Below are 23599 nucleotides of genomic sequence, written 5' to 3' on the forward strand. Positions count from 1 at the left end.
CACCCCTAAAGGTGTACGGCGAGGAAGTGGCCTTCCACAGCTCATGCCCACCTGTTCTTTACACGACTTTTGCATTTCATTTATCTGTCAATAACCAAATTATTATTTGGAGTAAAGAGTAATATACACAAAGAGTTTAATAATATACAGATTTCAAGTTTAACATTCCTTAGTTATGTTCATTGCCTTGTCCTCGTTATTCTCCTTCTCTTCCTGTTCCGTTTTAATGCGATTCGAATGGGGCAAGTCCAGAATTGCGACGTTTCGAAATCCCAAATGGCTACCTGGGGCGATCATCAAGAGATTGTTACCGTTCCTGTCGCACATCGGATGCGCCGGAAGCTGTTGATTGCGACGAAGACGGGCACGCATTCGCAAAATGTGCTGCGAATTGCTTGTGTGCCGATAATGATCTTCGCATTTAATTTGAATCGGACCGTCCTGTCGCCGCTGCCATTCCAAAACGTTTAATAATAGACGAATGTATCTAAAACAAGAAATAAATTATTACCTAAGTACCAGCGCGACAAATTTTTAATTCTGTTTAGACAAATAGATTGAAAACCGAATTTCGGATATACAAAGACTCCACTCCGGTCGATTTGGGCTCAAGAGGTAGGCCTGAAACCCATACAAATTTTGTCCAATCTTTGGTGGCACGGACCTGCATGCTTGAGAAAGGATGAACGCCAATAGCAAATCCTGCGAACCATCGACGAGAAACTTCCTCACTTGAAAGAACAGAAAGGAAAACGTTTGCTTGCAGCATGGCATTATCAGGAGATCATTTGTCAAGATATGTCCACTCCCATTTGAAGCAGAGAAAGCATTGGAGGCCGAGTGCCAGTGTAATGATGACACGCAGACTTGTTCGGAAATTATTCCAACTTTGTTATTTTTGTAATTTTTTGAAAGTGTCCGCTTTCTATGTGGGGGCATGTGTTTCTGGTTTGTTTTTGAAGATTCGAGCGCACTTTCTGTTATATTATTAGTTATTAAAAGCAAGGAGGAATTTAGGGGACGGATACAGACCTTATTCTTAGTTTGAAATTTTGTAGCTCATTGTTCTTGTGAATTTATTTGTCACATGTTGCTTTTTTGTGGAGTAATCAAAGCAGTGGTTTTCATTGTTTTGTTTGGCATGGTTAATATTTTAGGCAATAGAACTTGACAAGAAAAGGGAAGAGATAATAGAGTTATTCATTTTGTAAAGAAAGATTTAGGTAGCTTAGGCTTGATGAAAAGATTTAAACAGAAAACAGAATAAAGGCAGACAAAATTATGTTTTCATATATCGACCGTACCTCTGCATACTAATCCCACCAGGCACCGGGAAAGGAAAAGTAGTCGCCCGGATTATAGAGCGAGGGTGTTAATTTCTGAAAACCCCATTCATCGATGATTTTTTGAGCTTTGTGCACCATGAGATTATCGTGTAGTTTGCAACGGAAGTTTAAATTTTTCGAATGGGTAAATTTGAGCATTTAGAACGCATGCGTTTTTTTCCAAGTTAGCAGGGTGCATTGGCTGGTTCCCTTTTCTAGAACCGAGATAACAAAAATGCGGGTCTTCTATTGCCTTAAAGGGGACGCTGGACGCGGAAATTTCGTTGGTTCCATTTTTCCTTAACATAAATAGCGAAGTAAAACCAAAGAGCTCTTTGGTAAAACTAGTAAAGAAGGAAGAAAGTAGAACAGAAGTAAAGAAAAAAGTTGTTGCTGTCCGGTTTGTTAGCACGATAGCACGTAAATTGTTGCAGGTTTATTGGTTGTCGCTTAGAGACGACACCTGTTTCCGAGTGGTAAGCGAAATCCTTCTGCGCATGCGCAAAAGTAACTTCCTTATTAATGGACCGATCTTGCTGAAATTTTAACAGTCAGAGGCGGATTTAGAGGGAGGCACTAAGGGCACGGGCCCAGGGCGGCAAATTTTGGGGGGGGGGGCGGAAAATTGTTTTGATTAATCCAATAAATTGTTGAATAATCAAATAAAAATACTTATTACTTATAAGCATTTGTTCTGTAGTCGAATAGTCCACGAACCAATAAACTCCCTTAGATTGCGATTTTATTTTTTAGCCATAGGATTTATGAAGTTGTGGGCTATTTTTGTGGTAAGAGTGATCTAGGGGCGGCAAGTTTCCCAAAGCCCCTGGGCGGCAAAAGTATAAATCCGCCACTGTTAACAGTATCAACTTTTTAAAGACCAAACCCATCAATTATACAAAACGTGTGAAAAGCTGCAGGCGTAATAATGGATCGATTTTACTGAAATTTTGAGAGTAGCACATTTTTATAAATGAAAATCGATCTATAATACTAAACATCTTAAAGCCTGCGTGCGCGTATGTGCAGAAGTATCCATCTTATTTGTGGCCCAATCGTAACGAAATTTTAACAGTAGCACCTTTTATAAAGACAAATTGATCAATTATATTAAACGTGTGAAAAAGTGGGTACGCGCATGTGCAGATGTAACTCTCATTATTTTATGGACCTACTAAAGTTTTAACAGTAGTACCACAGATATACGCAAACAACAAATTACCTACTAACCTTATTTTATTCCCAATTTAAATTCCGTTTAAGTAACTCTTCGAAATGTCCTCTTATTTAAATTCTCACGCCATCTAGGTATTTCCTTTGTAAACCCGTTTAGTGAAAATGTAAATAATTCCTGTAGTAGATTTATCACCTTAGTTCTTTATTTTCTCCGTTAGAAACCATCCAAGTGTTATTAGATTTCTTTTACAATAGTTTCTATTTTTGCCGCCAGATGTCGCGTAGAGGTTTTCTCAATTCTTTCGGTGCGCGCACGCATGAAGTTTGTCTCTTGTGATTTACTTTCGATACTTCGCTAATGCTTGTTGCGGATATATTTTACAAGTTTTAAGGCCGTTTTCGGTACGGACCAACAATTGTGCTGTACTTTTGACTTTGAATAATGATTTTTAAGCTTCTTACTTCTGACTTACTCTTTTGTTCGTTACTATTCACCTGATGCCTACATCGAGTTTTTAATTTTCTCAATATTGCACAAGAAAGTTCCTTGGAAAATTCCACTGCCATCTGATGAAATCAATCACACGATTCTACCTCATTCTATAAACATTGTTCCTGTTTAACTACAAGTATAACGAAACCTTTGGAGAATATTAACTTTGTCTCTCGTCTAGACGACCTTTCCGCCGTTTGAAAGTACCCTCCTCCGTCTTAAAGTTTTGACATTACCAATGGAAATATTGGTTCCAGACGTGTCAATCGCTCTTTGTGAATACCCTCCTCCTTCAGTCTGTTCTTGAGGTATAAGGAATTATATCCGATCACGATAAGGGGTCGAGAAATTTGGTAGAAATTTCTTTCGTTGAGACCTTTCATTAGAGTACCATTAAGGATCCCCCCCCCCTCCCACACCCCTTTTTTTGATAAAAGCTAGAAAGAAGGGCGGTAGTTGATAGAAAACTTCGTTTTGTTAAGACCTAAAGTGCTAAAAGGAAATGCTGATTTTCCTTTTCAGTAATAAACTCTAATCGCGCTCTTTCCACGTATATTACAGACATGTACAACATAGTGGGAACTCCACCAAAACTAAAACATGGAAATTCACCATTAGCAGGCTATTCGGTATTCTCTAAAAAGCATTTCACATTTCAGGTACGCTTTTCTTAGAATAGTTATTACTAAAATCACGCAATTTAATATTGGACGCCACGCAATGGTTCTTTACGTAAAATTTACGAATATCTTCGTTAAACGCGTGGGAATAAAAATAGTAGGTATACTTACCAGTATACTTTACATGTTGACATTGTACCGACTAATTAATCGTCTTATAAAAGTTCGAAAATAACTACAAGGTTACTTACGGGCAGTAAAAGCAATGACTGCAATTAAAATTTAAGAATAAATGGATTTCTGTCCACATTTCACCTCCCCGCCAACTTTCATTCTCAATTTAATATAGGCTCGGAACAAGTAAACTACAATTACATCTGTAACCTAATTAATGAAATGCGGACGTTTTACGCAACCGTAAAGAGCAATTATGTCACGCATCCTAGACAACTAGTATAAAAGAATGCAAGATCATTCATTTTCATTATAATTAAATATAAGGCAAACATCCATTGTAAGAGTTGAAGGTCCAAATTACATAACTAAAAGATCTGTTTAATTAGAATTATTAAACAAAGTTGGTTCTGAAATAATGCAAGGTTCCGTCGAGCTTCTCGCCCCTGGTAAAAATTGCATGGGAAAATCGAAAATAATACCGTCTGTGAGTTATCTGATGCATAATAAAATTATAATAAATACATACTTTCCATGTATTACTAATGAATGCCAAACTTAATCGATGTGTAACGCTATTTTTAGGTTTATACTATGCTAATATTCTCCACGGTCATATACTACAATATTATTGAAAATGAACATTGATCTGTCGGTCTAGAGCATATATTTCCCTGCTATTATGGATGATAATTCTAGAGACACTCTTACATCTTCAGAAGTACGGTAATAAGAGAATAAAATGGTGCAAATGTTTTACTCTACTCTATTAATATTCTACTCCCAAAGAGATGTTTGTAAAATAAATGTAGTATGTGATACTCTCAGTAAACATTTCTCTAATATGGGATCCTGAAAAGTATTGGAAAGTCGGGATATTCTATAATGTAAAATCATTCAAGTTCTTTCAGAGAATCTGCGGAATTTTATTTCAAATAGACACAAAAATAGAAAAGTTGTTACATTGTCATTTTAAATGTTAGTTATTTATTGTAAAGTCAGTCAGTAATCGTTTAATTAATTTAATTCTATTTATTATTTAAAACGCATATATAAGGGATCGTGTAATTGAAATTTAATTGTAATGTGGAAAGTTTAATAAAGCCAGGTGTTTAGAAAAAGGGTTTTATCAAACAAAAATCAATTAGTTCTGTGATAAACAATGCCACGTTTGAGATAAGCAACGCACGTGGGTATCAATTCGGGCGACGAAGCGGAGTTTCAAATATCGCCGGTAACAACGATATGGAACTTATGAATTGAAGTGGTTTTTCCTTTAAATATGAGAAACAGAAAATAAATTAGGGTCGATTTTAAAAGCGTATGTCACTGTTGGGTGTATTTTCAAAAAGGCAAGTATGTTTAGGGCATACAATATCAATCCACTGAAAACCTGCAAAATTATAGAAACTGTGTAATAAAAATGAAAATAAGGAGAAATTCACATCCAATCCATAAAAGCATGTTTAACGACAACTAACAGAAACAAAATTCTACGTCAATTCTAAGGTTTCAGAAAAACGTTCAACCTCTCCAAATCTGTTACGGCCATGATTAGTGGAGGGAGAAGTTAAGGCCTAACCGGTTGCCACCCTAAAGAAATTATTATTCACTTCGAGTAGTATTAAGCGTTTGGTTGAAGTAGTATAGTAAATCAATAAACAGTTGTAGTTCAAGAGTGCTTTCTTCAACCATACCCAAAAGTTATATACAGTCCACTACTTGTAGCGATCGACAATAAACAAAATCAATTTGAAAACTGGACAAACCTTGTTTAACTTATAAGAAATCTTATAGTTATGTTATTTAATAATAGTAATAAATACATACCTGATTGCCATCCTTAATATTTCATTTTTAGAAAGCTTCTTGTCTGGAGGGTGGGTTGGTACGAGTTTTCGTAATTCAGCAAAAGCTCCGCTCACATTCTGTTGACGCCAACGCTCTCGGCTATTAGTAAACATCTTCCTACCAATTCCACGTGGTGCAATTTCCAATGTAGACTAAAACAAATATCTGTAATGCACCATTTTATCTGATAGTAACAAATTGCATTTTTTTATATGACCATTGTAACAGAATATTTTGGTACAAATACGTTATTGTATGTTCAAAGCTGGAACCAAGCGGATAGCGAAATATTGCTACACATCTAAGAGTCATACGGAACAATCTCGCGAAAGTCCGAACTCAATACATGATCTAAGGAAAGAAATATGTTGGTTTTTTATTGTACTGAACAGTAAACACACAGTTTTTCCTGTTCCCGATTCACTCGAAGTCCTATGACTTTTTAGCGCATTTTTGCAAAATTTTTTTTTGTAAAAAGTAGCTTTTAATCTCACTTTGGCTGGCTGGCTGGCCGGCTGGCTGGCAGTAAATGCGCGCCCGTAGAAAAACGCTTGTAAAAAGACAAGGAGTGTACATGTAACTATCGGGGCCGTGTAATTAAGAACGTTAGGGATGGGGCTACAAGATTTGGAGTCGACGACATCTGGACGCCATCCCCAAGCGTATTATACTAACCTGGAGATATTTCAGTTTTTATCTATCTTCTTCTACAGTTTTTCTCCGATTGTTTTCAAATTGGTGTCGTCGGGAAGATCTTGCCAACGCGCACAACTCCTGCGTGGCGGAATTTTGTTTTTTTTCCTAGGGGCGAAATAAACCACCTTTTGCGCGGCGCGCTTCGAGGGGCAGTCGACTTTGGGCGCCCAAAAGTTTCTTACAGCGCGAATCGCGGTCTCTCTTTCTCGTGTCACTAATAGAAGGTCGAGCTATGTGAAGTACCCAAAAGTTGAATACGATTTTATGCCGGAATTTTAGCGAAATCTACCAAAATGTGAATTACGAATGAACGGGACGTCGGAACTGTGTATCGACAAAGGGAATGTGGTAACCCCCGACGAGATCTTACTGATGGTGGAGTCGAAACTTCAAATCCGATTTGTTGCGGGTGATCAGAAGTGGGTGTCGACAAAGGGAATATGGTAACCCCCAAAGGATTTTACTGATGGTGGAGTCAAAACTTCAAACGCGAATTGCGAGTGCACGGTAAATGAGAAAATGGTACCGACAAAGTGAACGTGGTAGCTTTCGGCAAGATCTTATTGATGGTGGAGTCAATATTGGCTAATAAAACACTGATCTGCCACACAAAAATGCGCTGAAGTCCCTTCGATCTCACACGAGGACTTTGACCATTTTTTCAACATGATCGGCCACTTTTAAAAAGAGCTATAGCGCACACGAACAGACGGACGGACAATACAAAACTATAAAGAATCGGAGGATCCTTAATAATATTCTTGGTGGAAATTCAAAGAATAGATTTATCAACCGTAATAGACGAGAAACTCATCTTGGCTGCTTTATCTAATTTCAACGCAGCATTTTTCTTAAATGGTTTCGGAAACCTTTCGAGCCGAGACGTCTGGTATTTATATCAGATTTCGTCTTCTTAATTAGGGTTATTCGGTTAAAATTGCAAATCAGCATTAAATCGTAAAGAAAGCTAAGTCAGCTGAAATTCAGTGGGAAAGCACGACCTTTCTTCTGGGCTTTCGAGAATATTAAAAATTAATTACTACATTTAATATAAAAAGGAGGCAGTAGTAACTAACACCAAATAGGGAGGATTAGAGAAAAAGTTTTTAAACACCCACACTTAGTAGAATGTTAATATAAATGTTGTCTACAAACGTGCATAGTGGAAGTTTGTCCTCTAAAATTAACAATTTGTGATGATAATTAAACTCTTGCTCGTTGGTAACCTACAAACACAGGAACTAACCAGTCGAACGGATAACTCCAGAAGGAAACTCTCCATTGAATAATACACACCAAAGACGTTTTCCGACGGAAGGTTTCGAATACGCATGTTTTACTAATCCAGTTTCCAAATCGATGTCAATGTAAGGAGGCCTTCCCGAGAGAGTTGAGAGTCATTACCAGCCTTCAGGTTCCAAACTTTAATACAACAATTTCCGTGGGGAACATTTTTTTTAATATTATCGAAAAACCCTTGTGGAAGTAGATGTATTACTTTTGATTTTTGAGCTATCCGTCAGGGCAAATTGCAATAATGTGACATTTTTGTTATATAAAAAATAAAATCAAAGCTATACGAGTGCGTGCAATTCGGTTTTACATAATACCTAGCCGTTGCATTACAAAGAAACTACCAATATTGGATCAGGAACATGCTAACCTCAAAAAATCGTAATTTTTATACTGATCGAACTGGTTCAAGAGTTATTTATTTTCAAATAACAGTGGACATCGAAAATAAATGAACAGAAGGTGGGATCGGTGAACATCAACGCAAAGATGCAACTAAAGACAAGAACGTGCATCTCAATTAGGACATATATAAAAAATGAAAGATGGCAGAAGTGCTAGGAAAAGAAGTATTAAGAATAGAGCGAAAGAAGGCATATGATATTACAGAAAAAAGTTGGAAAGCGATATAAGGCCCGTTTCATACAGCGCTTTTGTGCCGCTGCCGTCGCTATTTCTGCGGCGCGTTGAATTAGATTAAAGTTTTCCCACACAGTGACGAAGACAGTCTGCAGTCGGGCAAAATCAACGGCTCTTTAACGTTGCAGTCAAGTACTGGCGTATAGGATTAGATTGGGGCCTTTTCACACAACATTTATCTGCCATTCCAACACTTGATCAAATTATGGAAGTGACATTCTGAAGAAATTGAAGAATTTTGATTCATCTTCTCCCACTTCATCAAACAACGTGTTGAAAGATCATTTTTCGTGCCTGTTAGATTAATAGAATGAACTAAATTTAATCTATTACGTTAGTATCCTTTATAACCATAAAGTAAAAAGGTTGTATCTGTTCATTTTATCTTTAAAAACTTAAAAACCGGTAAATATACTCCATACTAATAACGTAATTTAGGACGGAGTCCATGAGTTAAGGAAGACATGTTTAACTTTTGGTCTTCGGGAGTTCACCAAACGCATGCTGACGCTACTTCCTTATTAGACCGGGAGATGATGACACTTTTTGTGGTGTGATTTGCTACAAGTATGACGACCATTCAAAGGATTAATTAAGTACTCCTCGAAACGAAAATGGTGCTAACCCTCTGGGAGTGGGGCCGTTATTGCGTGACGATTGTTTAAACATGTCGGAAAATTGAATGATTTTGGACAATTTGCTACACAAAATTCTTTGGATTTTCTGGTAGTCGGTGACAAAACAAATGACGGAAACGAAATGCCATACTTTTCCGGTGGGCCTTATAGCCCGCCATACTCATTTGAAAGTGTCGATTGTTTGTATTTTTTTTGGGTGATTTGCTACAAGCTCATTTTTTTATGAGCATCAAGTCCTCAATCAGTCATTCACGAAAATCAACCTGCCATACCGCAGCGACGGGCCCGCATAGCCGCCATACCGGCACAAAGATGTCATTTTTGTTAATAATTTTGGGCGATTTTCTACACCCTATAAATTTTTCCACCAGTTATTTTTATAGGCAGAAATAGAAAGTTCGATACGCCATACCTGTGGCATGGGCCAATTATGTATAATATTTTTTCAAAAATGTAAGAATTTTCCGAAAATTTGGGCGATTTGCTACAGTATGGCACCAATGTTTCGTGACAGTTTGAGGTGTAATAAAAGTAAATATCAAGTTTCAAACATGACTCCCAGGCCAATCTTGTTTTATCACGAGATGTTATGTCGCTTAATATTCTCCTCCCACTCGAACTTCTTAGTCAAGTTGAAGAGGTTCCGGTCGGGGTCGTTGTGTTCTGCATTGCATTCAATGGATCGCAGGTAGTAGGTAGTAGCTGCCGTGTGCCGTCAAGTTTATACTACACTACCCGCCATAAGTATCTGAACACCCAGTGGCTTTGATCAATTTTGATAAAATTTTCAGAGCAGTTGTATTTATTCCGAATTAAGAAACGATGAAAATTTGAACATTATACAAATTAAAATAACACTAATAATAATAATAATAAACGTTTAAACAAATATAGCAAACGAGCTCCTGGGTATGGCTATAGCAGTTCAAGACCAAATTTTGCACCTCTAAGTGCATATAGGTATCAAATTTCATTTAGATGCTTTCATAATTAAGAAAGTTGGCACTGTGCATCTGAAATACCAATCGACATAATTTTATATATTTTATATATTATTATGGTCATCATGAATATTACGGATGGAAGTTAACGCACACAGATAATTATGAATTTAATTGGTTCGACGGCGACGACATGCCCACTACTGTCGGATATATCATTCTGGATCGCATTGACCAAGAGAATGAAAATCAAATCGATTTGAGTAGTGTCGAGGGCAATGGGAACGAAACAGAAGAGACCCATGACGATGTTGAGGAATCCGATACCGATGACGAGTAATTGTTAAACGCGAGTACGATATCTTGTCGGGATAAGTTAATCAATTTAGAACAATTATTCTTTTGAATGGATTGTGTTACCAATTTTTAATAATAAAATCATTTTTCTGAAGCTCGCGAGAAGGTCGTTTTCAAGGTTTCTTGCTTGTCCCAGTTATAGCGCAAAGATGTTTTAAGAAAACAGATTTTCGAGTATGGCGCCATCTTTAGCCTTCATGACGAGTATGGCACATATATCATGGGTCAATGTGGAGCATGAACTTTCGGAAAATCCAAATGCCATACTGTAGCAAATCGCCCAAAATTATTAACAAAAATGACATCTTTGTGCCGGTATGGCGGCTATGCGGGCCCGTCGCTGCGGTATGGCAGGTTGATTTTCGTGAATGACTGATTGAGGACTTGATGCTCATAAAAAAATGAGCTTGTAGCAAATCACCCAAAAAAAAATACAAACAATCGACACTTTCAAATGAGTATGGCGGGCTATAAGGCCCACCGGAAAAGTATGGCATTTCGTTTCCGTCATTTGTTTTGTCACCGACTACCAGAAAATCCAAAGAATTTTGTGTAGCAAATTGTCCAAAATCATTCAATTTTCCGACATGTTTAAACAATCGTCACGCAATAACGGCCCCACTCCCAGAGAGTTAGCACCATTTTCGTATTGAGGAGTACTTAATTAAACCTTTGAATGGTCGCCATACTTATAGCAAATCACACCACAAAAAGTGTCACCATCTCCCGGTCTATATAGTTTTGCATGGGTTTATTCAGGATTTCTTTCAGACGTTCTATTAATACTACTCGCTTCATTTATTTATTATTCCTACTACAATACAAGGAAGTAGGGTAACTACAGTGCACTTGATAAATGTACCAATTAAGAATTTAAGAATTTTTAATCTTAACCGCAGATAAGCTACTCAAAGATTATCTAACTGTATTACTGTACTGGGTTTTAACCATGTGTGGACCTAGGACCTGATGGCTATCTTCCTGATTTAGTTTTTGACATACCTAACACGCATCATCTAAAAACTTTCGAAGTGAATAACTAGTAGATTTCCATTTACTTTTTATGTTGGTGAACATTAACTTTCTGGCCACATATAATATAGGGTTCTTACTTGACCCAAGATTGACCACGTTTCAACAACCTAAAACTTTCCAATTATCTAGGGGGGCTTAGTGTGCCAATGAACGTGGACGTGTACCATGCAGACGCCAAATTTCATATAGGAGAAAACTACTAATCATGAGGAAACTAGTGTGGAAGAATTCAATAACATCACAAATATTTTCGCTTAGCACAGCAATAAAATATTAAGGTAAACTGGGATTGCCAAAACCTAGTTTTATCGAGCTACAAAGTCAGTTACATTATCAATTAAGAAACAGATTCTCAAAAAAACAATTAAGCGGCAAGCTATTGGGGCACTTAACAAAATAGCGATAGTGGTGCATCACGCAATGTTTAAAAAAAAACAAGGCAATATACCTAAATCAATAAAAATTCAGGAAGATCACATTTTTTCCTTACTCAGAATTTTTCGGATGAGCGTGTCACAATGCATTCTCTGTTCTTCATTTTTATTATGGAAAAACGACTTTTTGTAATTTTTACTTTGTTATCATGAACTTTAGAACAAAAATTGTAAATAAAAAAATTATGGGTTTATGTGCTTGATAATACAGTGTTTGGGCTATTATAAGTTTTCATAAACAGGATGTTCTTTATTATGTAATTCCATTCTATTAGAAAATATCAAACGATTGCGTTTAAATTAAACATTACCCGAAAAATTCAGTTGTACCGTATTCTAATAATAATTAACATAATTAATTAACATTTTTAAGTCCGTAGTAATAAATTTGTATCGAAAGAAATTTTAAAAAAACGATTTCGGCCTTTAATAGTCCATTCTCATACAAAAAACCAGTGAATGCATAAAATTCCGCTAATAAAACTGCAATTCTTTCTCTATTAAATCTTCAATCTGTAACTCCGCTATTTTTGGAGAATATTAACATTTATTTATTTTATTTATTTATTTATTTCTCTGCCTTTATTTTTGAGTGGGACATTATACCCATTATACATTTACAGATATCCATGCCCGAATCCGGACTCTCACCAGGGACCCTTAGCACCACAGTCAAGTTTGAACTGAACTGCGCCACACAGGCCGGCTCTTATAAAGTGTCCCTCGAGAATCGCAGGTTATCTGGAAATTGAGACGGAATATTTTGAAAAATTGACAGGATACTAACTGACTGTGTTGATACAGGGAGTTCAAAAACTAATATTAAAAATTGAATTAATAAAATTGTTTTTTAATGGAAATTCCTATTTTCTAATGGCCTACTAGAACTACAAAATATTTAGATTATTGCTTTTCACAGGAATTTGGCATATCCTTTTCTTTAATTATATGTAGAAAAACAAAATTTACCGCTCTACGATTTGTCCCAAATTAGCCCCTTCCCTCACTTTGTACAACTGAACACGCACTGTAACCACAAATTCAGATTATCACTTTTCTATAATGTCACTCCACGACCATTTGAAATTAAGGAGACCCCAGTTTCAACTACAAATTAGCGTTACAGTTTTTCGCAGGAATTTGGTGTTGCTTTTTATCCCTAAAATATTTTGCCGCTGGTGCCTTCTAATGCACCTCTAATTTTCTTCAATTACATCTTCATATACATTCTTTTATTTCGTTTTAGCACACGAGAGGTATTCATTGCATCGTAATGATGAAACCAACTTCTTAAAACATCATAATATTTGACAAAAATGCCCATACGACTAACCTTTTTATTCACAATTTTTTCTCGTTTCTTGAGGTGGAAGACCTGGAATTCTTACGGCTAACTTTTTGACTCGCCAATGTGGGGTAGATATCAGATGATTTCAAAGGGCTGTATGCTTAAATCCGCTGGCTTGAAATAACCTCTAAGGGATGACTCTTTGGATTAGATTTTGAAGATTGATTGTGTAATACAGGTCAGCTCTCAATGTTGATTCTTTATTTGGTCAGTATAATTCTGTTCCGAAAGTGCGTTTTAATAATGGTAATAATAAATAATAATAATAATGTTTAATGATGCATTCACATTAATTGCCCAACAAACCCATGAGCAACGGCCGACTTATGGTTAACTGATGGCAATGGCGGTAAGGTTGTGGCAACAATTTACTGCATCGAGCCAATTGTAGTTAAGCATCTTATTTGCTCCTGTTATTATCCATACATGATTTAACATATGCAGGCCCGTTACAGGGACACTATAGGCATTCAGTTAATTGAATCGTCATTTTCGAGATATACGAAGCGTCATTTCACAAACCGCAAATATGGTGTCAGGGCGCGGGCGATGTGTCTTATTTTTGTGACCGCCATTGTATTTTGATTATTTCATCGTAAGATTTTCCTGTTTGTTTATATTATTTGCTACGGTTGTAAAATTTTATTTATAAATACAAGTTGTAGATTATCTATGCGACAGAAAATAGCAAATAATGGCTTAGTGGTAAGTACATAACCTATAAACACTATACAAAAAATGCAGGTGATCGTGAGTGAGATCGAAGCACGAGACCGGAAAAACATACTTAATAATCATAATATAGATAATAGTGATTATGTTATCGTTCAATAGCAGTTTTAAGTATTATTTATGTAAAAATCTTAGTCATAAATGATAATTATGTTCTATTTTCTTTAAGCATTTTTTTGGAAACGATCATTGGTTAGTTTAAGGATAGTCAACTGGCCCGGTACACATTGTGCGCATAAATCCAGTATTTGACAGACGCTGGTAATGTGCTGGTAAAATACAGTAAATCTGTACTGGGCCAGCTAATGGCCACAGTGACATAAATGCAAGGGGCCAATGCAGATTGCGAATGCGGGCCCATCAATGTAAATTGTGGGGAGAGGTTGTTTCTCCAACAATGGTCCTTTAAAATGTGTTTGTGAGGTGGGTTTTATTATGGTTTATTATTATCTCTTTGGTAAGCTTTTACATTCAATTACCTTGTGCTTTTGTGACACTAATAATGAACTTCAATGTTATTTAATTTTACTAACAGTTTCCTTCGTGACAATTTCGTGAGTTGCATTCACTAATTTCACTTCAGTTTTTTACTTAATAGCACTCCGCCGCAAAGTTTTCCAAGGCATTCTCTTATGAATGTATTGGTTTATAATAACAGGCCTATCCTTTACTGAATGGAATTTACGCGATTATGATCTTTTTGCGCTCCCACAATGGAATACATACATATCCCTTAGTGTAATTTTATAACAAACCTTAATATCTTGATATCTGGCTAACTATCGGTCACAACATACAGTGAGTTTTTTTTAAATGCGAACATAGGAGTTTGCATACAATGTAATTTCCCTATGTTCGATTTAAAAAAAACACATCAATCTATGAGATGTGCGCGGTTCACATTCCCAAAACGCGCAATTTGTGTGACTATGAACAGCAATTCATAGTCTTTATGATGAAGAGCACTCGGTAAGATTTTTTTAAAGATGCCATGTGAGGCCATAGCAACTTTAGGATAAATTTTTCTTAAACTTACGATAACTTGACTTCACATGGCACGCGCTGACATTACAATTCATTGTGAACCAACCTTCAATTATTTGTAGGTCATGTGCACCTAGTATTCTACTAATTTGATTTATTCAATACATAAATGAAGAAAATAAGAAAATAAATAACGCAAACAATTACAATAAATGTTCGAAGTGTCCTCCTTGACATTCTAACCAATAACCTAATCGATTTCGTAATTAAATTGGACGGCGGTATTTTTAAAAATGTGACAGCTGTCAATTGTATCTACTACTCATTTGAACTACTCAATAGATTGATGTGTTTTTTTTTAATCGAACATAGGGAAATTACATTACATACAAACTCCTATGTTCGCATTTTAAAAAAAATTCACTGTATACACTCCACTTACGATGAGTATTGCGGAACGACAATTGGCTTTTTTAAAACGCTCCAAGGGGACACTTTGACTTCTTCACTACGTAATTTTTTGCACTTGGACAACTAATGATGATTTTTTCAAAAAAAATACTAGCTAAAGGGACCACAAGGTCATTGTTTTTCTAAGTTCTAATTATACCTTATTTGACTAGGTCGAGTACCACAACAAGAATGTCTTAAATTCGTGCAAAATAATCCCCTGCGCTTAATTTGCAACCTTTGCAGAAGTAACCTAATACGGCCGATTTCCAGCGTATAATTCAAAACTAAAGCCAAACAATGGGGTTACAGACACAATTTAGAACAAATAATTCATTGACAAACGTTTGAGAAGATGACTAAATCCCGCCGTATTACACTCAACATAATAAAAACTTGAACCTGTTATGAGTAGTATTTGTTTGGTAGAATGTTCTTGAAAGCTTGGCTCTTTTTGAACTTGAAAATTTTTCTTCCGCATAATTGAAAGGGAAAATTCGCAAAAATTTTAACGCAGATGAATGCTCTCGCTACAAGCCGTTTTAATGACGGTATTACCTTACATGAACGAGATACTCAAAACATAAATTCGGGCTGTGGAAACCTCGGAAACAACTACCTTGGTATTGGTGGAAAGAAATGGAAAGAAAATATTAAAAAACATTCCGCCATTTTTTGGGCGTTCAAACGTAGTGATAGATAGATAGGGAATTATTTTTTGCACGAGGGAACCTTTTCGACTAATGAGGATCTAGAAATCATGTTGCTTTTGCGAAAACCCTTTCTTTTTTATAAGTGTGTCAATGTACACGTAATTACTTCCACACATATTCCATTAATTTTTAATAATTTTAAAAAAACATTATCTTTTGTGTAGGTATATTAATATTTAAAAATATCCACATAGTCTGCATTATAATTATCTAATCGTTGATGCAATAACTTATTCAATGAACGATCTAATTGTTATTTTGTATGTACTAGGACTGTAATGGGAGTGAGACAAAAATATTACAGTACTAGTCAGGTAAAGATCAACTTTCTAATGTCAAAATAGCCCTGAAATTTAGAATAAAGCTAACCAGCATACGATAATTGAATCTCTTGCAGTACAGTTTTAGTTATAGAATTTCAAAATTTATTTAAAAACAGAAGTTTTTTCCAACCCCTTTACTGCAACAAAAACTGTTGCAGTAAGGATAAATGATTCTCTGTTTTAATGCATTCCTGCAGCGATTTTGTATTTTTATAAAATGTAAATATTACTATTCAGGTCCCTTTTAATTTTACCATATCGGAGAGTAATGTCCTGCAATATTCTTCCCGTTAAATCGGCAGGTACCGTTATTTAAACAATAAGTTAGTTCAAATTATTGTTATTCTAACACGTAGTACACGAAAATTGCTTCATTAGTGATGGAACTTTTAGGGACATTGCCGAAACGAAACATTTTAGTTTCTCGTTTTTAATTTAAAAATGCGTTTGATTTATTCCATTCTAAGAGAGTGACGCATCGACAACTAAACCGACTAAACGATTAATTTTATATTTTGGGTTGACGGTTTTACAAATGTTTCGGTCTTAAAAATTGCATTTCCTTTTAATTTTTTTTTCTCGAGGACCATAAAGTGCATTAAGAAGGATGGCACGGTCTTTTAATATGAAAATGTCAAATCTGCAGTTAGTTTTTGAAATTAAAAAAATGTCTACTGCAATTCTTGGGAGGACGTTAAAGTGAAAATTATTGAGTTTTAAAGCTTGCAAATAAATGAAAGTTATTCGAATAATGAACTAGCAAACATAATTTTTGTACGGTTTAACCACCGGCAATGCCTCCCAACCCAACCGTTAATTGATCCCTACTCTTCAGCATAATAAATTAGCCGCCATAAGAAAAAAATATACGTCTAGTATGTGACGGTAAAATAGTAAGAACTTCCGAATTTTTTGAATATTCCATCCATTTTCATGAATTACGCTTACCCTTCACTTTAAAATCTGCCCTTTGCCACTAGGCACGATACGAGCTCTAATGGTTTTAGTAATTGTAAACTAACAAAACGAAGTTTAACAGCAACGAGAAAACTAATAGAAATGAGTGAGTTTAAAAGGACATTATTAGAGAAGAATTTCGATATATTGGTTTGAAAGCATAATTTTGAAGACTATATTTAGGCAATATCATATCCAAATTCCTCTTAAGAACGTGCTCTAATAATGTCCTATTGTAAACCACACATTTCTATTAGTTTTCTTGCAAAACAAAATATTTAAACATTGCAGTGGTCTGCTAATAAGAGTTTTTAGGTCCGCATGAGTACCCCAAATTACTCACGAGAACCTCAAACTCTTATTAGCAGACTAGTGCTGTTTTTGAATTTTTTGTTTTACGAAAAACTAGTAGAACACTTTTCGACTTAGAAATACTGGAAATACATGCTTCACCGCCATTGAGCCCATAAAGCAAAACGTAGGACGCATAAACATAAAGAGCGTAGGTAGGTATATGAGGAAGACTAATTACTTAGACAAACTTACCAGTATCAACAACGATGTTTCTAAAGAAAACAACTCAAAATGCGTAAATTGCTAGGTACCTTAAAATTGTTTCTAAGCTGTCGTCTTGGGCAACAGATTGTTGCAATAATAAAATGTTCGTACAAGAAAGGTATCTCACGTGTTTCAATAGACTATTTTAATAATATTTATGTGTATCATATTCCTTTGTTTTCTAAAATAAAGGTACACATGTGAACAAAAACGAAGGAGTGATAACGATACACCGCGATAAGGTTTCCAAATAGACCAAGTGTTTAAGGAATTATTTTACCTGCACACATTTTAAAATTGCCAGGTGGTTGGCTAATGTAATTATCCATTAGTGATTAGATAAATACTATATATAAATAAATTACCTGCAAGATATGTTGCGATGCTCTTAGATCTGCTCTCTTTTCTTCGTCACTATCCAACAATGAAAAGTCGTCTGAGAGATCGTCTTCTTCGGAAAATGAATCCAAATCCTGATAATGTTGAGAATCTTTTCTAGCACTTAACGGTGAGGAATTGGTGGGACTATTTTCACCATCGGCACCTGACCAATCCATACCACTTCTTGCCCCGTTTGTTGTTGTAAATGTTAGCATCGGCTACAAAATATTAGGACTTATTACACTCAACATAAACGGTACAACTAATATAATAATAGACGTCGATAGGCTATGTATCACTGTATCAGCAGAAGAGGAAGTACAATATCATGGCTTGAATTTTTTACACCCACATGAAATATATTGATAACACATTTACCATCAAATAAAAACTCAACTTACCATCGATAATTAAATTTTCGCAAATTTATTACAGATAAATAAACACCGAATCGCACGAACTTATATCACGGAATATTGTCGGTGGCTGTAGGGTGAGGGATGCTGCGGTATCAGTAGCTCCACATAACTTCGAACCCTTATCTCCGTTTCACAGGCGCCCTTAGTTCGGCCAATCGGATTACGCAAGGGCGGGTATATTGCAACCGGAACTCCACCTTTCAATTTGATGTCACAAAATCGCAATTACAGTTTTTAATTAAGATCCAGAAAATTTTCCACTTTAGAGCGTCACGTTCCGCTACAATTTTTCGAATAAACTGTCTTTTCTGATCAGTATCGAAAAGCACGCAAATGGCGGGTTTCGTTGCCAAATGTTGCGGGATTCAGGTGTTGTGTGCCTGGGCCTGGATTAATATCGTACTTGGAACAAATGCCATTTTACCACCTGCAGTTAAGTATATCATGTGCAAGGTTGGTATTATAATTTATCTCAAGTTTGTTTAGGACGTATAATTCCAAGACGTCTAAGTCGTCGTGTTTATTAGCAGTACTGTTATTACCTACCATCTCCTTTAGGATGTCCATCTATATAAGGTTCATGCTGTAGACAGTTGGCTTTCACATTATTGTAAATTAGTTGAAGTAGTTTTTATTAATAATTCAAATATATTTTCAATCTGCGCAAGACTAGAACAGAATTATATTACATGTAGGTACATATACTTACCTACGTCTAAACCGAACGGAAAAAATACTTCAGAAAAATAAATTACAGTATAAGACAAGTGAGATAGTATCTTAATTAGTACCTACCTATAACAAAATGTAGATATTCACAAATAGTACTACCTACGATAATAAATTACCCAGTAACAATGAAAAACCAACACTTAGTAGGTAAATATCATTTTTAGGCTATCATCACAAAAACGTTGATTTTGTGGACGCTTTTGCGGCCATAAAGTTTAACTTTATTGTACGCTTCTGTCAAACTTTACTTTATTGTACACATCTGTCAAACTGTACCTACTTATTTGAAACTGATGTGTGAGAAACAGTATAGGTAATCTGTTTAATACAAGCGTCTATCTGGTCTAGCCCCATCAAGGATTGGGCCATCCACGTGCGTTTTTTTCATTTTCGGAATGTTTCACACTATTTTGCATAATCACAATGTTCACATTTAAAATTATAGTTTGACGTTTCAATCTTTGCTGCTTGCAGACCTTTTTGAAGTGTAGAACCAAAACATGAGGAAGATGTTATTGCTTACATTATTATACGAAGAATCCCCAGCAATTAACCGAGAACACAAGTAGCTACCTATACCTGCCATCAAAGTAGGTAATCAGGTTTCTAATAATTGTACAGCATGTTAACTATAAGGTCTTGGAAGCCACAGTTACGAAGTACCTATTGCATTTGACATTATTGAAATCTTGTGCAACGGAAGAAGTTGCGATTGTACTTTTACTCTCAAACGCCTGCTCTTATATCATATATGACTTAGGGTCGCAACGCTTGCAGCTTCCAAAATTTCATTTGGGGTATCTGAACTGTCGCTATCACCCATTTTGATACGCACAAAACACACGCAAAGATGCTAATTATAATTTATTACATACGACAGGAAATGCTTTGTTTTTAATTGTCTAAGATAACTATGATTTTCAGAAAATAGTTATTTGTTTCATTAGTACAAAAAATGTCAGTTTTCGGGACGAGGAAGATAGTTGCTGGACGACGCGTTAGCGGAGTCCAGCAACCTTCCGAGTCCCGAAAACGCATTTTTTGTACGAATAAAACATAAAATTTTTTCTCCAACCCCCTTTACTTCAAATTATATTCGAATTTAGATTCAGTCACAGTTTCACTACTAGTATAAGAACTTCTGCTTTCTTGTCCTCACGTGTCATGCCACTCTAGTTTTTAGGTTAACTTATAACCTATTCGTTCTTACTTCTTACTTCTCACCTCTCGCGACTTTGTAGGGAGCAAATCTTGAGGTAGCATGTTCTGCCGTTTCTAAAATCTCTGGCGGAGTGCAATCCATGTCGCTATCAGTTTCAGTCATTTCTATACACAATTAATATTGTTATATTTTGTATTGAAATAAAAAACTTGCCATACAGTTTTTTAATTAAAATTAATTGCAATTAACTTTTTCAAATTTTGAATTCAAAATGACATAATAGTGCAATGGGTCTGAAGTAGATGGCGTTACGCGCGACGGCGGGTTGTATACGTATTAAAATTACGTTCATCGAATATGTAAATTACGTTACACATGGTTTAAATAAAAATAGCGAGCGTAAATCATTTTCAATACATGTACATACGTATAGGTAACATCATTATTTGCATTGAATATGCAAAAATATTTGATTTGTATGTATAGAAATATCTTACAACCTGCAATGTAAAACGATGTCAATGTGACATATCTCCGTGATTGTAATTTTTTAATTGGCCAACTTTCAAGGTCAATTTCTTTTTGGTACTAGGACCAAAAGTATCCACTTTTTGTACAGTTGCCATGGTGAAAGCGATTAATCCGCAAAACGTCAATTTTACGTACCGAACACTGTCACAAAATAGCGTCTTATTCAGGTGGTTGGAGAAAAAATATATTTATGAGCAAATTTTTGAATTCTTTTTTGATGATCGCCTAAAAAATGTTGTGTGCACCTTGGCTAAAAGTGATTTGTTAGGCCTCATCTGAATTGCGGCCTCGGCTACCGCCTCGGCCACAAACAGCAGCTTCGGCCAAAAAAGATCACTTTTATGGCCTTGGTACACAAATAACTATTATAATGTTAAATTCGAATAATTTTTTATTACAATTTATACCTATTAATTTAATGAATACTATTATTATTTACTCTACTTTGAAAATGGTCTTACCTCTTGTTTATTTTGTTGGTATTGAAAACTCACACTAAACATCGTAAATTGCGACACTTAATTTTTCCACATCATTTTGCTGCCTATTGAGTATGTCGAAGTTAATTGAATAGGTACCATCAGTTTGGCAAAATTACCAGTTTTATAAGAAAGATATTTTAAAAATTTGTATTGCACTTTTTCCAAACTATGCTTCAAATATTTGTAATTAGGGGACCAAACTATGCTACAATATTCAAGTTTACTCCTACAAATTTTTATGAAACCCAACGACCTCAGAATCATTACTTGCTATTTTCTTAGTATGGTTTGGAAATGTCATTTTTGTGTCAAAGTATACACCAAGATCCTTGATACAATTGGTTTTCATTAAAAGAATATTATTTATGGTGTACGATGAAAATGTCGGTGATGTTTTCCATGTAATTGTGAGCGTTTGCATTTGTTAATGTTAATCAACATTTTCTTTACACCAGTTTTCTACTATGCGATCAAAAATGAGGTGCTGTCGAGTCACCTTTGGAATTTTTTTTTCCATGGGAAATCGTACATAACTTAAACTTCCAAAGGCGACTCGACAGCAACTGATTTTTGATCGCCCGTTAGAATATTTAACTCCTGTTGTAGCAATTCAACATCGTGATGACATGAACTCTTACGATATATTTTAATATCGTCTGCAAATAACAGACATGAGCTTGACTTGAGACATTTTGGTAAATTATTTATAAAAATAGAAAACATTAAAGGACCTAAATGATTTCCTTGAGATACACCGACAAACATAAGTACTTACTTAATTGTGCGCAATTGTTTTGTTAATTACAATCTAAAATTCTCGCACTTCTCCTTTAATACGATTACGAGCATGTTATGATGAGGCTTATTACTCAGAAAGGGTGAATAAGGCTTATTTGTGTATTAATAATAATATAATATCTTTATTTAAACAAAGATTATAATAATTATTAACCTATCGCATAGGGTGTGATTCAACTATAAAATAAATATAAGGTTATCATTTCCAATGAAATCTGTACATTTTTTAAATGCATTTTTGTTATATCTGCTAAAATAAAGACAGTTTACTCTTGACCAATTTTTAGAATTCGGCAAAAAAACGCCCTGCTGTATATAAATTGACTTTTCAGAGCATGAAAATATGTAATAATTTAGTTGCTATTGAAATAAAAACTAGGATTTTCGTTTGTGATGCTCCCGCTCATTTATACGAATGTTGCTTGGGTGTTCAAGCATTATTTACATATTAGTACTGTGGACTTAAATGATAGAACGATTACTTTTTCAAGAGTTACATATTTCCATAATTTTTCTAAAGCAGAATACCTACTAACGAAAAAGTGTAGAGGGTATGCCTAAGCTTTCATATTTTTCACTTATAATTGCACAAGAGGTTTGTATTTTACCGAGTAAATTTGGGTTGTTTAGGTAATGAAAATCTGTTGCCTAGCAATTAGACGAGAAAAAACTGTCAACTAATAAAAATGCGACACCGCAGGTGGAGCATTTTTAGGTTGACAGTTTTTCGAGTTCAATTGCTAAAAGGCAACAGATTTGAATTGCAACAACACAAATTTACTCGGTTTAAATACAAACCTCGAGTGTAATTCGGCAGGACAATTTAACGAACAAGAAATTCACATAACTAATCAATTACTGACAGACGTCAAACTAGTCATATGGGAAAGGATAATGCGATAATTGGTTCGAAAATGAATAAGTGAAAAAACCACTAGTGCATTTGTCGCTGGAAAAGTTGCAGGTAACTTTTGCCGCTGTCAAAGTGACAATTTCACTGCGGCTTATGCGATTTTTTATACATGAGTTGAATTGTCAGATAAATTAAGGGGATCGCCGTAAATAGTGCATCTCCATGTTTAGTCCAATACTTAAAAAAATTACATAGTTTACGGACGGGCAACGGCAACACAGCGATGTAGGGGGGAGTCATTGCACCGTTAGAAATGTTAGGTCTGCATTTTTGTTATAATTGCACAGTTTTAGGGTGTCTTTACTGAACTAATTTGGTGGTCAAATTACCGCACTCACGTGAGGTTTTCACAAGACACCTTCTACAATTACAATTCTTAATGAGAAGTAAAATAATGTGCATTAGACATTTAAAAAAACCAAATTAAAAGCTTTGTATGCTTAG

General features: G+C 35.3%; 1 protein-coding gene across 1 annotated transcript; it reads right to left on the reverse strand.

Moving 5' to 3' along the window:
- Window positions 1-79: 79 nt before the first annotated feature.
- LOC116176005 lies at window positions 80-18914 on the reverse strand. Its single transcript, XM_031494427.1, has 4 exons — window positions 18520-18914; window positions 18103-18336; window positions 5619-5791; window positions 80-487 (listed from the first exon to the last, which is right to left on the reverse strand). The coding sequence occupies exons 1-4, from the start codon at window positions 18520-18522 to the stop codon at window positions 160-162; spliced, it is 738 nt and encodes a 245-aa protein (XP_031350287.1). The 5' UTR covers window positions 18523-18914; the 3' UTR covers window positions 80-159.
- Window positions 18915-23599: the final 4685 nt, after the last annotated feature.

Source organism: Photinus pyralis, unplaced genomic scaffold, assembly GCF_008802855.1.
Source record: "Photinus pyralis isolate 1611_PpyrPB1 unplaced genomic scaffold, Ppyr1.3 Ppyr1.4_LG1, whole genome shotgun sequence".
Taxonomy (NCBI): Eukaryota; Metazoa; Arthropoda; class Insecta; order Coleoptera; family Lampyridae; genus Photinus; species Photinus pyralis.